The 14,592-nt window shown below is 47.9% G+C and overlaps 1 protein-coding gene across 3 annotated transcripts in view; it reads right to left on the bottom strand.

Annotated features, from left to right (window-relative positions):
* The window catches only part of SBNO1 (strawberry notch homolog 1), a 257,136-nt gene extending 247,233 nt beyond the window's left edge, over positions 1–9,903 (bottom strand). Inside the window, exons 1-2 of one of the 3 annotated variants that reach the window (XM_063964507.1) lie at positions 9,556–9,903; positions 1,614–1,745 (exon numbers count right to left, since the gene is read on the bottom strand). In XM_063964507.1, coding sequence (XP_063820577.1) covers positions 1,614–1,745 — 132 coding nt within the window. In that variant the 5' untranslated portion in view covers positions 9,556–9,903. Of the gene's footprint in view, positions 1–1,613; positions 1,746–9,323; positions 9,455–9,555 lie in introns of those variants that run through there. The other 2 variants (XM_063964505.1, XM_063964506.1) reach the window with 2 other exon arrangements.
* Between the last annotated feature and the right edge of the window lie 4,689 nt (positions 9,904–14,592).

Genomic DNA, 14,592 nt, shown 5'->3' with positions numbered 1-14,592 from the left:
TCATCCCCCGGGGATGAGAGAAGAATTCCCGACAATTGCAGGTAATTAGTTGCTGAATTGAATAGCGTCGGGAGCTAATTCCCGGCGCTATTCATTAGTTGCCGAATAGAATCGACCCCATGGATTTTAAAACTAGCGCAGAGGTTCGGAAATGCAGTCCTCACGTCACCCCAACGGCCCAGCTTTTAGGTATATCCGTGGCTCAAGCACAGATGGTTAAGTCAAATTGACTGAGATGCTAATTAAGTCACCTGTGGCAAAGCATGGATAAACTAAAACCTGGATGTTGAGGTGCCTTAAGGATTGCGTTTCAGTACCTCTGCAGTAGTGGGTAAGGGTCTCACGGTTGAAAAGTACATCTGATTCTGACACAATTAAGGTAAACTTACTTATTTTAAGAAAAAAAAATTAACATTTAAGCATGCATCTGCAAGCAATCTTTGTTAACGATACTCCTACAACCTTTATCGCTTTTTCAATACCTATTTGGAAGGCAACCAAATATGGCTACCTACAACTAGGTCACAACTCTTTGCATGTCATGTGATTGCACAGTAGAGAGGAGGGGGAAAACAGGGCTGAGAAACATTCAAAAGCCTCTCTGATAACTAGAGCCTAATGCCATGATGCCACTGTAGTAAGATCCAAAACAGTCATTATTTTCATGGTACTGCTACTTCAAAGTCACTTCAGCCAAGAAGTAGCAGAAACAATACTTTCTAAACTGAAAGTAACTCTAAGGAACTTAAAAATGAAATGTTTGGAAAATTATCCAATGTGTAAAAAAAACACTAAAGACAACCTAAGATAAACAAACACTGTTAAACCTTAAGAGCGTATCTAAAAAATAAAATAAAAATAAAAAAACTTTTTGTAAGGTAAACCTCTTCCAAGAAATTACAGATATATTTAGTCCTAAAAGAGTATATCTGCTCTAAAAGTGGATTGCAAATGCTCTTTTATTTAAGGTTAACAGCTTCCAAACACTAAGTGGGAATTCATAGAGGCCAGGGTATGCCTCATCCTATCCTATCCTATATCTCAGGATGAGTGCCCGCAGCTATTCAATTGTGCTGTAATAACATGGCTAGAGTATTTCTGCTTTAAACATCCCCCCCAACCCACCAAGGTGCAAGCAGAAAACCTAGCTAAATAGTGCCTCAGTTAATCACAGGTGTCACAAGTGCAGTAACAGCATCGTACCCAGCACTTAAGTCAGAAAATTATTTTTATTCCAACTAAGCGGTAGGCATTCATGATAAACTGCATCTACTGCCTAAAGTGCTGGGCGCAATGTAGTCAATTGATTAGCTCTGGCCACTCATTTGGGGACCAACATCCCTTTGCATCCCTAGAATTTCCCCTAAGAACTCTGCTGCTTGCAAATAAGGAAATATCATTCAACATGGTTTGTATAACTAGAACCTGTGAAAGTAGCAGTAGGAAGGCAATTTTTAAGCCTAGGACACCAACATATCAAGTAATACATTTATATGTGCTTATATTACCAAACTTTTTCGTAAAGCCAAAAACTAAAAAGAACAGGGTGCAATAAACATGTTTTGTTAATTTAACTGTGCTTTTAGAATGCAAAAAAACAACGGATAACTTACTTGCTGGTTGACTGGGACTGGCCCAGGAGCAATGACACCTATATCCAAGGAATCACCATCAAAAAGATCATTGGGGCTGATGCCGCACTCACTTAGAGCAGCGAGCAACAAATCTTGCCCTGGATCCATCATCTTCAAAACAAAAAACAAACAAGTTGGAATTGTTAAAAAGCCTACGTTCAGTTTCACCAACATCAGAACAGGTACTATAATGCTAACAAGGTGGAATTTCTTAGAACATAAAGAGTGGACGCCTTTCTTTCAATAGTTGTTCCAGCTATAAATAGTAGTTTTCACAGGAGGAAATCATAGGAATTAGCCATTTTTAAGACAAGAAAGGATTTTTCCAGGTCAAACTATATTTGCAACAGTCACAGCGTGTATTGGGGTGGGCCATCTAATCTCTCGCTAGACCACAGCAAACAATTTATGAAAGATTGAACATCATGATCTTAAGTTTTTTGCACCTTACGATGAAACCATGTTCCTCAAATCATATAACTTAAAAAGAACCAATTAGCAAAAACAACCAAAGTAAGCATTTACTAAATTGAGAACCCCCCACCCAAAAAATAAAACCACACAACAAAAAACCACACACAGAGGCCAAAAATGGAGCCAGCCTGGCCATACCATATTAACCAGACTACAGGGTCTAGTCATAAAGCAGTGAAAAGAGTGGAGAAGTGAGCCAGTGGAGAGGTTGCCCATGGTAACAAGTGTTGAGGTAACATTTATAAAGTGCATACTATAAAATTATACGTAGCACCTGATTGGTTGCCATGGCCAACTTCTCCACACTTCTCACTGCTTCACAAATAGACCCCTTGATTTAAAAAAAAAAAAAAAGCAAAACAACCTATAAGGGCGAGTCAATTGTTTTATTGCACCCAATAGCCTGTCTAAAGTTACAGGAGATATTTAAAAAAAAAAAAAAAAAAAAAAAAAAAAGTATTTAGCAGGGCATTACCACCCATAACTTGGCCTTGGTAATAGCTGTCAAAATCATGTAGAGGACCGATGAATGAAAAGCCAAAAAAATTGTAATAAACCATTCTATTTGTTTTATGAAGCAGTCCAAGATAGAGAACTACTTTGCTATAAATGCCACACAAAGGCATATTATAAGAAAATAAGATTTTACTCACCGGTAAATCTATTTCTCGTAGTCCGTAGTGGATGCTGGGACTCCGTAAGGACCATGGGGATTAGCGGCTCCGCAGGAGACTGGGCACAACTAAAGAAAGCTTTAGGACTACCTGGTGTGCACTGGCTCCTCCCACTAAGACCCTCCTCCAGACCTCAGTTAGGATACTGTGCCCGTATAACTCGTGATACTATACCCAGTTAACAGTATGAAATATAACTGAGCCTCTCAACAGATGGCTCAACAATAACCCTTTAGTTAGGCAATAACTATAAACAAGTATTGCAGACAATCCGCACTTGGGATGGGCGCCCAGCATCCACTACGGACTATGAGAAATAGATTTACCGGTGAGTAAAATCTTATTTTCTCTGACGTCCTAAGTGGATGCTGGGACTCCGTAAGGACCATGGGGATTATACCAAAGCTCCCAAACGGGCGGGAGAGTGCGGATGACTCTGCAGCACCGAATGAGCAAACTCTAGGTCCTCCTCAGCCAGGGTATCAAACTTGTAGATTGTTGCAAAAATGTTTGAACCCGACCAAGTAACAGCTCGGCAAAGTTGTAAAGCCGAGACCCCTCAGGCAGCCGCCCAAGAAGAGCCCACTTTCCTCGTGGAATGAGCTTTTACAGATTTAGGGTGCGGCAGTCCAGCCGCAGCATGTGCAAGTTGAATCGTGCTACAGATCCAGCGAGCAATAGTCTGCTTAGAAGCAGGAGCACCCAGCTTGTTGGGTGCATACAGGATAAATAGCGAGTCAGTTTTCCTGACTCCAGCCATCCTGGAAACATATACTTTTCAGGGCCCTGACTACGTCCAGTAACTTGGAATCCTCCAAGTCCCAAGTAGCCGCAGGCACCACAATAGGTTGGTTCACATGAAAAACTGATACCACCTTAGGAAGGAATTGGGAACGAGTCCTCAATTCCGCCTTATCCATATAAAATACAGATAAGGGCTTTTGTATGGCAAAGCCGCCAATTCTGATACACGCCTGGCCGACGCCACGGCCTACAGCATGACCACTTTCCACGTGAGGTATTGTAGCTCCACGGATTTAAGTGGCTCAACCCAATGCGACTTCAGGAAATCCAACACCACGTTGAGATCCCACGGTGCCACTTGAGGCACAAACGGGGGCTGACTATGCAGCACTCCCTTAACAAAAGTCCGAACTTCAGGCAGTGAAGCCAGTTCTATTTTGGAAGAAAATCGATAGAGCCGAAATCTGGACCTTCATGGAACCCAATTTTAGGCCCATAGTCACCTCTTACTGTAGGAAGTGCAGAAATCGACCTAGCTGAAATTTCTCCTTTGGGGCCTTCCTGGCCTCACAGCACGCAACATATTTCCACCATATGCGGTGATAATGGTTTGCGTTCACTTCTTTCCTAGCTTTAAATAGCGTAGGGATAACTTCCTCCGGAATGCCCTTTTCCTTCAGGATCCGGCGTTCAACCGCCATGCCGTCAAACGCAGCCGCGGTACGTCTTGGAACAGACAGGCCCCCTGCTGCAGCAGGTCCCGTCTGAGCAGCAGAGGCCATGGGTCCTCAGATCATTTCTTGGAGTTCTGGTTACCAAGCTCTTCTTGGCCAACCCGGAACAATGAGTATAGTTCTTACTCCTCTCCTTCTTATTATTCTCATTACCCTGGGTAAGAGAGGCAGAGAAGGGAACACATACACCGACTGGTACACCCACGGTGTTACCAGAGCGTCCACAGCTATCGCCTGAGGGTCCCTTGACCTAGCGCAATATCTTTGTAACTTTTTGTTGAGGCGGGACGCCATCATGTCCACCTGTGGCCTTTCCCAACGGTGTACAATCATTTGGAAAACTTCTGGATGAAGTCCCCACTCTCCCGGGTGGAGGTCGTGTCTTCTGAGAAAGTCTGCTTCTCAGTTGTCCACTCCGGGAATGAACACTGCTGACAGTGCTAACACATGATTTTCCGCCCATTGGAGAATCCTTGTGGCTTCTGCCATCGCCATCCTGCTTCTTGTGCCGCCCTGTCGGTTTACATGAGCGACCGCCGTGATGTTGTCTGACTGGATCAGCACCGGCCGGTGTTGAAGCAGGGGTCTAGCCTGACTTAGGGCATTGTAAATGGCCCTTAGTTCCAGAATATTTATGTGTAGGGAAGTCTCCTGACTTTTCCATAGCCTTGGAAGTTTCTTCCCTGTGTGACTGACCCCCAGCCTCGAAGGCTGGCATCCGTGGTCACCAGGACCCAGTCCTGTATGCCGAATCTGCGGCCCCCTAGAAGATGAGCACTCTGCAGCCACCACAACAGCGACACCCTGGCCCTTGGAGACAGGGTTATCCGCCGATGCATCTGAAGATGCGACCCGGACCACTTGTCCAACAGATCCCACTGGAAAATCCTTGCAGGGGACCTGGCGAATGGAATTTCTTCGTAAGAAGCTACCATCCTTCCCAGGGCTCGCGTGCATTGATGCACCGACACCTGTATACGTATTAGGAGGTCTCTGTCTAGAGACGCCAACTCCTTGGACTTCTCCTCCGGGAGAAACCCTTTTTATCCTGTTCTGTGTCCAGAACCATACCCAAGAACAGTAGACGCGCCGTAGGAACCAGCTGCGACTTTGGAATATTCAGAATCCAGCCGTGCTGTTGTAGCACTTCCCGAGATAGTGCTACTCCGCCGAACAACTGCTCCCTGGACCTCTCCTTTATAAGGAGATCGTCCAAGTACGGGATAATTATTTCGGCCATTACCTTGGTAAATACCTCGGTGCCGGGGACAGACCAACGGCAACGTCTGGAATTGGTAATGACAAACCTGTACCACAATTTTGAGGTACTCCTGGTGAAGAGGGTAAATAGGGACATGCAGGTAAGCATCCTTGATGTCCAGTGATACCATGAAATTCTCCAGGCTTGCAATAATCACCCTGAGCGATTCCATTTTGAACTTGAACCTCCGTATATAAGTGTTCAAGGCTTTCAATTATAGAATGGGTCTCACCGAACCGTCTGGTTTCGGTACCACAACATTTTGGAATAGTAACCCCGGCCTTGTTGAAGGAGGGGTACCTTGATTTCACCTGCTGGAAGTACAGCTTGTGAATTGCCGCCAGTACTACCTTTCTCCGAGGGCAGCAGGCAAGGCTGATGTGAGGTAACGGCAAGGGGGAGTCGCCTCGAACTCCAGCCTGTATCCCTGTGATACTATTTGCAGAACCTAGGGATCCACCTGTGGGCAAGCCCACTGGTCCCTGAAGTTCCCGAGACGCGCCCCTACCGCACCTGTCTCCACCTGTGGAGCCCCAACGTCATGCGGTGGACTCAGAGGAAGCGGGGGAAGATTTTTGATCCTGGGAACTGGCTGCTGGTGCAGCTTTTTCCTTCTTCCCTTGTCTCTGTGCAGAAAGGAAGCGCCTTTGACCCGCTTGCTTTTCTGAAGCCGAAAGGACTGTACCTGAAAATACAGTGCTTTCTTAGGCTGTGAGGAAACCTGAGGTAAAAAAATTTCTTCCCAGCTGTTGCTGTGGATACGAGGTCCCAGAGACCATCCCCAAACAATTCCTCACCCTTATAAGGCAGAATCTCCATGTGCCTTTTATAGGGGTGGTAGTCATGTGACCGCCGGTCGGCTGACCGACAGTCACATGACCTCCTCCGTGAGCCCAACGGCTCACTATCCCGATGGTCGGCATGTCGACCAACAGGGACTATTTCCACTCGTGGGTGTCCACGACACCCATAGAGTGGAAATAGAACCCGTGGCGACCGCAGGTCGCCACCGAGCCCGCAGCGTGGCGAGCGCAGCGAGCCCGCAAGGGGCTTGCTGCACTCGCCCCTCCCCGCCGGGATCCCGGCGTCGGTATGCTGCCGGGATCCCGGCGTCGGTAAGGTGACCGGCGGTCAGGAGACCGCCGGTCACCCGTACTACACCCTTTTATAGGCAGCATCACCTGTCCACTGCCGGGTTTCTAATACCCTCCTGGCAGAATGGACATTGCATTAATTCTGGATGCCAGCCGGCAAAAATCCCTCTGTGCATCCTTTATATCTAAGACGACGTCTTTAATATGCTCTATGTTAGCAAACTATTATCCCTGTCTTAGAGTATTAATATTATCTGACTGGGTATCAGACCACGCTGCAGCAGCACTATTTATGCTCAGGCAATTGCAGGTCTCAGTATATAACCTGAGTGTGTATATACAGACTTCAGGATAGCCTCCTGCTTTTTATCAGCAGGCTCCTTCAAGGTGGCCGTATCCTAAGACGGCAGTGCCACCTTTTTTGACAAACGTGTGAGCGCCTTATCCACCCTAAGGGATATCTCCCAACGTGACCTATCCTCTGGCGGGAAAGGGTACGCCATCAGTAACTTTTTAGAAATTACCAGTTTCTTATCGGGGGAACCCACGCTACTTTACACACTTCATTCATTCATCTGATGGGGGAACAAAACACTGGCTGCTTTTTCTCCCCAAAAATAAAACCCCTTTTATGTGGTACTTGGGTTCATGTCAGAAAATGCGTAACACATTTTTCATTGCCGAGATCATGTAACGGATGTTCCTAGTGGATTGTGTATATGTCTCAACCTCGTCGACACTGGAGTCAGACTCCGTGTCGACATCTGTGTCTGCCATCTGAGGTAACGGGCGCTTTTTTGAGCCCCTGATGGCCTTTGAGACGCCTGGGCAGGCGCGGGCTGAGAAGCCGGCTGTCCCACAGCTGTTTTACATCATCCAGCCTTCTATGTAAGGAGTTGACATTGTCGGTTAATACCTTCCACCTATCCATCCACTCTGGTGTCGGCCCCACAGGGGGCGACATCCTATTTATCGGCCTCTGCTCCACCTCCACGTAACCTTCCTCATCCCACATGTCGACACAGCCGTACAGACACACAGCACACACACAGGGAATGCTCTGACTGAGGACAGAACCCCACAAAGTCCTTTGGGGAGACAGAGAGAGAGTATGCCAGCACACACCAGAGCGCTATATAATGCAGGGATTAACACTATAACTGAGTGATTTTTCCCCCAATAGCTGCTTGTATAAACAATATTGCGCCTAAATTTAGCCTGAAAACTACAGGGGAGAGCCTGGGGAGCTGTCTTCCAGGCGCCAGTGTGCTGAGGGAGATAGCTTTGCCCCTTTTTCGCAGACTTTTCTCCAGCTTTTTTATGGATTCTGGCAGGGGTATTTATCACATATATAGCCTCTGGGGCTATATATTGTGATGATTTTGCCAGGCAAGGTGTTTATATTGCTGCTCAGGGCGCCCCCCCCCCCCAGCGCCCTGCACCCATCAGTGACCGGAGTGTGAGGTGTGCATGAGGAGCAATGGCGCACAGCTGCAGTGCTGTGCGCTACCTTGGTGAAGACTGAAGTCTTCAGCCGCCGATTTTCCGGAACACTTCTTGCTTCTGGCTCTGTAAGGGGGCCGGCGGCGCGGCTCCGGGACCGAACATCAATGGCCGGTTCCATGCGGTCGATCCCTCTGGAGCTAATGGTGTCCAGTAGCCTAAGAAGCCCAAGCTACCACCAGTTAGGTAGGTTCGCTTCTTCTCCCCTTAGTCCCTCGCTGCAGTGAGTCTGTTGCCAGCAGATCTCACTGTAAAATAAAAAACCTAAAATATACTTTCTTTCTAGGAGCTCAGGAGAGCCCCTAGTGTGCATCCAGCTCAGCCGGGCACAAGAATCTAACTGAGGTCTGGAGGAGGGTCTTAGTGGGAGGAGCCAGTGCACACCAGGTAGTCCTAAAGCTTTCTTTAGTTGTGCCCAGTCTCCTGCGGAGCCGCTATTCCCCATGGTCCTTACGGAGTCCCAGCATCCACTTAGGACGTCAGAGAAAATAAATTTTACAGCAAGATAGTACTTGCTACCAAAGACTTATGACAATAGTTAAAGGTTAGAGAAAAATTACAATTTGCATAGTTATGGCTAATTATCAAAGGCCAGCCACTATACACAATTAGAATATGCTATCAAAAACCCAGATGACAAGACTTTGCATAGGAGGTTGCAAACTGCATGCTGAGTAAGAAGAACTTGGTGTGTCATGCAGTGTACAGGATTAACAAGCCTCCCTGGCTATTGTGGGGAGTACAACACGTGTCAGCCATACCTCATGCTGCTGCAGACTACCGACAAAGACATTACTAGCTAGTAGGGATCATATGAATGTCAGACAGAGCAGAAAGAACAGAGGGTGCACCTTTGCCCACACTACCCCATGTAAAGGTCAGCGGTATAGGAACACCCCAACTCTCCAGCCTTCAACCTACCACGTGTTACCAACATAAACTTCCGGGTTGGGCCAGAATGACTAATCCAAAGTCCAGGGAGGGAGAGAGACCCCAGGCACTGTGCGGGCAGCGGCTGCCGGCACGGGGATCAAACCCCAGCTTCTGAGGGGAGAATGTGGGGCTAGCCTGGTGCACGCAGAGCGGGGGCCCTCACCGTTCTCGGAAGGAGAGCAGCTGCTGGCCCCCAGCGGTTGGCAGTGCTGCTAGCCGGGCACCGGGAGCAGTGATAGGGAGTGTGTGTAACAGGAGTGCTGCATACATACACGGGAGGCGGCCGGTGTGCTGGCACGGGTGGAGGAGATATATGACGCACACATGCGGCTCCTGGGGACGTGGCTGGGAAGGGTGAGCCGTACCCAGTACCATCAGACCTCTCGGGGCCTCTGCGATCTCATCACCAGCCCGGCATAAATAAACCTCCCCTGCTCCTCCTCCTCGGCTACCTTCCTCCCCACCCCCCAGCGGGACATCTCCCCGCCCTGTCCGATCACTCACCGTGCTGCTCCCGGCGCCGGGCTCCCTCACTCGCTGCCGTAGCACTGAACTGCTGTTGTTGCTCCGAGCCGCCGCTTTCTACCTCACTGCCGCCATCTTTACCTGGGAAACACTACAGCGCAGCACCACGTGACCAGCACAGACCGAGGCCTCTCCACCCGCCCCCGGGCAGCCTGCTCCTCGCGGTGTCCGGCCTGCCGTCTCTCTCCCAGCCTCTTCCCTGTGGTCCCGGCGTCACCAGGCAGCAGCTCCGCAGTTATTTTAATTTTCATTATTATTATTTTGATAGGTTTGATGAGGCAGAAGGCGGTTGGGAGTCACGTGACAAAGTCCCTCCTTCTTGGAAGTGACGTTTGTGGGCGGGGAGGGGGAGGGTCTTGGCGTCAGAAGGATGCCATATTGAGAAGGTCAAGTCAGTTACTAGTGTATGGTGAGATAAGGTGACTGGAAGTACGGCGAGTACGTCAGTCTCGCGTTATCTGCTGTTGCCGAGTGACACAGGCTGCAGGGTATATGTTATTTACTCATAGGGAAGAGCGCCACCTAGTAACAGCTAGTCAGACTGTGACAGCCTTTGATGTTATTGATAATTTCTACCGCTCCACGCAGCAGAGAAACATAACAAGTACAAGAGATGTACTTAGCAGTGATTAAAGTGGAGAAGTTGCCCACGGCAGCCAATCAGCATTGACGTAACATTTATCATTTGCATACTATAAAAGTATACAGAGCAGCTGATTGGTTGCCATGGGGAACTTCTCCACATTTATCACAGCTTAGTACATGTCCTCCATAAGGTGGTGCAGCCCTGAAACAAGTAGGGACGTGGGCTCTTTTCTGAAAAGACCCTCGTAATACATTATAGTACAGAAATCTTGCTTGTTGCTCGCACCTCTATGGGGCGCAAGCTGACCTAGGGAGAGCTCTCTTTCTGGAAATTCCTCTGTGTTTTAGCTCATTGGGATCTTGGATCTCCCCTTTAAGCTGGGGATACACTGAGCGATAAATCCTCTGTTCAATCGAACGGCTGGTATATTGCGAGCCTGTCTGTGTGTACCCCCTGATATATCTGTGAACGTCATTCACAGACATATATCGTCGGCCCTGGAACATTGCCTATGGACAATACATCTGGCTGTGTGTATTACGCTTCCTGCAGGGACTGCCGGTGACTGATACCTCAACTGGGTGCGCTCATTTACATTTCCGCCCAGTTGTGACTTCCGGCACAACACATCAGCCAAGTATGTACCCAGCATTAGAGTCTGCTCTAACTATGTGAGATCCCATTTGAAATTTTGTAGATAGGGAAAGGGTGAGAGTTCCAAAGGTAGGGATCAGCACAGGCAAAATCTTGGAGGCAGGAGTGCAAGGAAGTAATCAGCAGTAGAGGCAGTATTCATGGCTGGAGCGTAGTGGGCGGGCGGGAGTGTGAAGAGAAATGAGGTCAGAGCAGGGGCGTGCGGTGAGCTAAATGGCTCAGGAGGCACTGGCTAGCACCAAAGCCAGATTTACATGCAATTTATGAGCCAAAGCGTGCATCTGGGCATTATACACAGGTGCAGCAGTATAAACGCCTATAAATTTGTTGAGTTTTGATTAGAGATGTGCGGAAATGATAACCAGGTGAGGCACTGCCTCACCTGCCATAGACTTTTTACTCCAGAGTTTTGGCTATAAAAATGTTTTGAATAATGCAAAGAAGATATTTCAAACAAATTCTTTGTATTTTTCATATACTTTATACAGTCAAAACTCTAACACAAACATTAGTATGACAGGAAAGGCTCTGCCTCACCCCACCGCACGTCACTGGGTCAGAGATGTAATTAGGAGAGGATTGGGTGAGTGTGAGAAGTTTGTATTGGGTTCTGGAGTGAAAGGGAGCCGGTGTAGGGCTTATAGTAGAGGAGAGGCAGATGAGGTATGCTTGGAGAGAGAAGAACTGAGGACAGATTGAAGTGGGAAACAGGGTAGCCAGATAAAAGGAGGTTACAGTAGTCCTATCTGGATATGACCAGTGAGTGGATAATAGTCTTAGGGGGTCTATTTACTAAGCCTTGGAGAGTGATAAAGTACCAACCAACCAGCTCCTGTTATTTTTCAAAAACAGTCTGTAACATTGCAGTTAGGAGCCGATTGGTGTTTTATCTCTCTCCACTATATCTCTCTCCAAGCCTTAGTAAATAGATCCCTTAGGCTGGGTACACACCTGACCGATATATTAGTGGTACCACCGTTGCATGAGTAGCACATCCAGGTAAGTATAAACACCAATCGGCCCCTCAATGTGTCGGTCAGGAAATCCAGATGAGCAGGCATTTAAATTTGCCCGCCCAGCTGTGACATCAGCCCCCCTCTGCAAGTGTACGGGTGGTCGGCAGACAGCCCATACATGCAGCCAGATGCACTGATATATCTGAAGATATATCAGCTGTGCTGCGCTGCCAATGCAAAATGTCTGTGAACAACGTCATTCACAAACATATCGGGTACGCACCCACCGACACGCTAGCTATATATTTTCCGTTTGCTCAAACGGCCGATATATTGGCCATTGTGTACCCAGCTTTAGTTGCTTCCAGGGTGAGAAAGGGTCTGATGCTGGAGATATTTCTGATATAAAATGGCAGGACTGCGAAAGGTAATGTATGGTTTGAGGGAGAAGTAAAGGATGACTCCAAGACTATGTACATGGGGGCTAGAAGAGATGGTGGTGCTGTTAATAGATAATGAAGAGAGGTGATATTGGGCCGAACCCAACCCATTGAGAACAGGTGGCTTAATTAGTATCTTAGTTATTTTGCTTCAACCATCTGTGTTGATACCGGAATAACACTAAAGCCTGCACTGTTAGTGTGCCTTGAGTACTGCGGTTGGGAATGCCTGATTTAGAGGATGGGAAGATTGAGAAAACAGCAAAAGGAGAAGTACTCTTTTGCCAGAGGTACTGACCTACTTATAAGTATAAAACTTAACTTTCGATACAAATTAAAAAAAAAAAAAAAATACAACTGAAAAGAAAATAGCCTCAACAAACTATACAAATACAAACAAAAAAACAGGAAACAATAAGATTTTAAACCTACCGGTAAATCTTTTTCTCGTAGTCCGTAGAGGATGCTGGGGACTCCGTAAGGACCATGGGGATAGACGGGCTCCGCAGGAGACATAGGCACTTTAAGAAAGACTTTAGGAAGGGGTGTGCACTGGCTCCTCCCTCTATGCCCCTCCTCCAGACCTCAGTTAGAGAAACTGTGCCCAGAGGAGACGGACAGTACGAGGAAAGGATTTTTGTTAATCCAAGGGCAAGATTCATACCAGCCACACCAATCACACCGTATAATTTGAGATATACTAACCAGTTAACAGTATGAAAACAACATAGCATCAGTCCAAGACCGATGAAAACTATAACATAACCCTTATGTAAGCAAAACTATATACAAGTCTTGCAGAAGTAGTCCGCACTTGGGACGGGCGCCCAGCATCCTCTACGGACTACGAGAAAAAGATTTACCGGTAGGTTTAAAATCTTATTTTCTCTGACGTCCTAGTGGATGCTGGGTACTCCGTAAGGACCATGGGGGATAGACGGGCTCCGCAGGAGACTGGGCACTTCTTTAAAGAAAAGATTAGGTACTACATCTGGTGTGCACTGGCTCCTCCCTCTATGCCCCTCCTCCAGACCTCAGTTAGAATCTGTGCCCGGCCTGAGCTGGATGCACTTAGTGGGCTCTCCTGAGTTCACTATAAAGAAAAGTATTTGTTAGGTTTTTTATTTTCAGTGAGATCTGCTGGCAACAGACTCACTGCTACGTGGGACTGAGGGGAGAGAAGCGAACCTACCTGCTTGCAGCTAGCTTGGGCTTCTTAGGCTACTGGACACCATTAGCTCCAGAGGGATCGAACACAGGCCCAGTCCTCGGTCGTCCGGTCCCGGAGCCGCGCCGCTGCCACTGCAGCTGTGCGCCATTGCTCCCTCTGCACACCACACACTCCGGTCACTGATGGGTGCAGGGCGCTGGGGGGGGGGGGGGGGCGCCCTGGGCAGCAATTAGAGTACCTTCCATGGCTAAATAGCACATAATACAGCCAATAAACTGTATATGTGCATAATCCCCCGCCATAAAGCATATAAAAAAGCGGGAGAAGTCCGCCGAGAAAGGGGCGGGGCTATCTTCCTCAGCACACAGGCGCCATTTTCTCTTCACAGCTCCGCTGGAAGGCAGCTCCCCAGGCTCTCCCCTGCAGTTTCCAGGCTTCAAGGGTAAAAAAGAGAGGGGGGGGGGCACTAAATTTAGGCGCAAAACTGTGTATAATAAGCTGCTATAGGGAAAAATCACTCACTTTAGTGTAAATCCCTGGTTATATAGCGCTGTGGTGTGTGCTGGCATACTCTCTCTCTGTCTCCCCAAAGGACTTTGGGGGTCATTCCGAGTTGTTCGCTCTGTAAATTTCTTCGCATCGCAGCGATTTTCTGCTTATTGCGCATGCGCAATGTTCGCACTGCGACTGCGCCAAGTAAATTTGCTATGCAGTTAGGAAATTTACTCACGGCATTACGAGGTTTTTTCTTCGTTCTGGTGATCGTTGTGTGATTGACAGGAAGTGGGTGTTTCTGGGCGGAAACTGGCCGTTTTATGGGAGTGTGTTAAAAAACGCTACCGTTTCTGGGAAAAACGCGGGAGTGGCTGGAGAAACGGAGGAGTGTCTGGGCGAACGCTGGGTGTGTTTGTGACGTCAAACCAGGAACGACAAGCACTGAACTGATCGCACTGGCAGAGTAAGTCTCGAGCTACTCAGAAACTGCACAGAGAAGTATTTTCGCAATATTGCGAATCTTTCGTTCGCAATTTTGATAAGCTAAGATTCACTCCCAGTAGGCGGCGGCTTAGCGTGTGCAAAGCTGCTAAAAACAGCTTGCCAGCGAACAACTCGGAATGACCCCCTTTGTGGGGTCCTGTCCTCAGTCAGAGCATTCCCTGTGTGTGTGTGCGGTGTGTCGGTACGGCTGTGTCGACATGTTTGAAGAGG

Source organism: Pseudophryne corroboree, chromosome 1 (assembly GCF_028390025.1).
Source record: "Pseudophryne corroboree isolate aPseCor3 chromosome 1, aPseCor3.hap2, whole genome shotgun sequence".
In the NCBI taxonomy this organism is placed as follows: domain Eukaryota; kingdom Metazoa; phylum Chordata; class Amphibia; order Anura; family Myobatrachidae; genus Pseudophryne; species Pseudophryne corroboree.
Note: the sequence above shows the minus strand (reverse complement) of the source record. Positions and strands in the feature narration are given on the sequence as shown.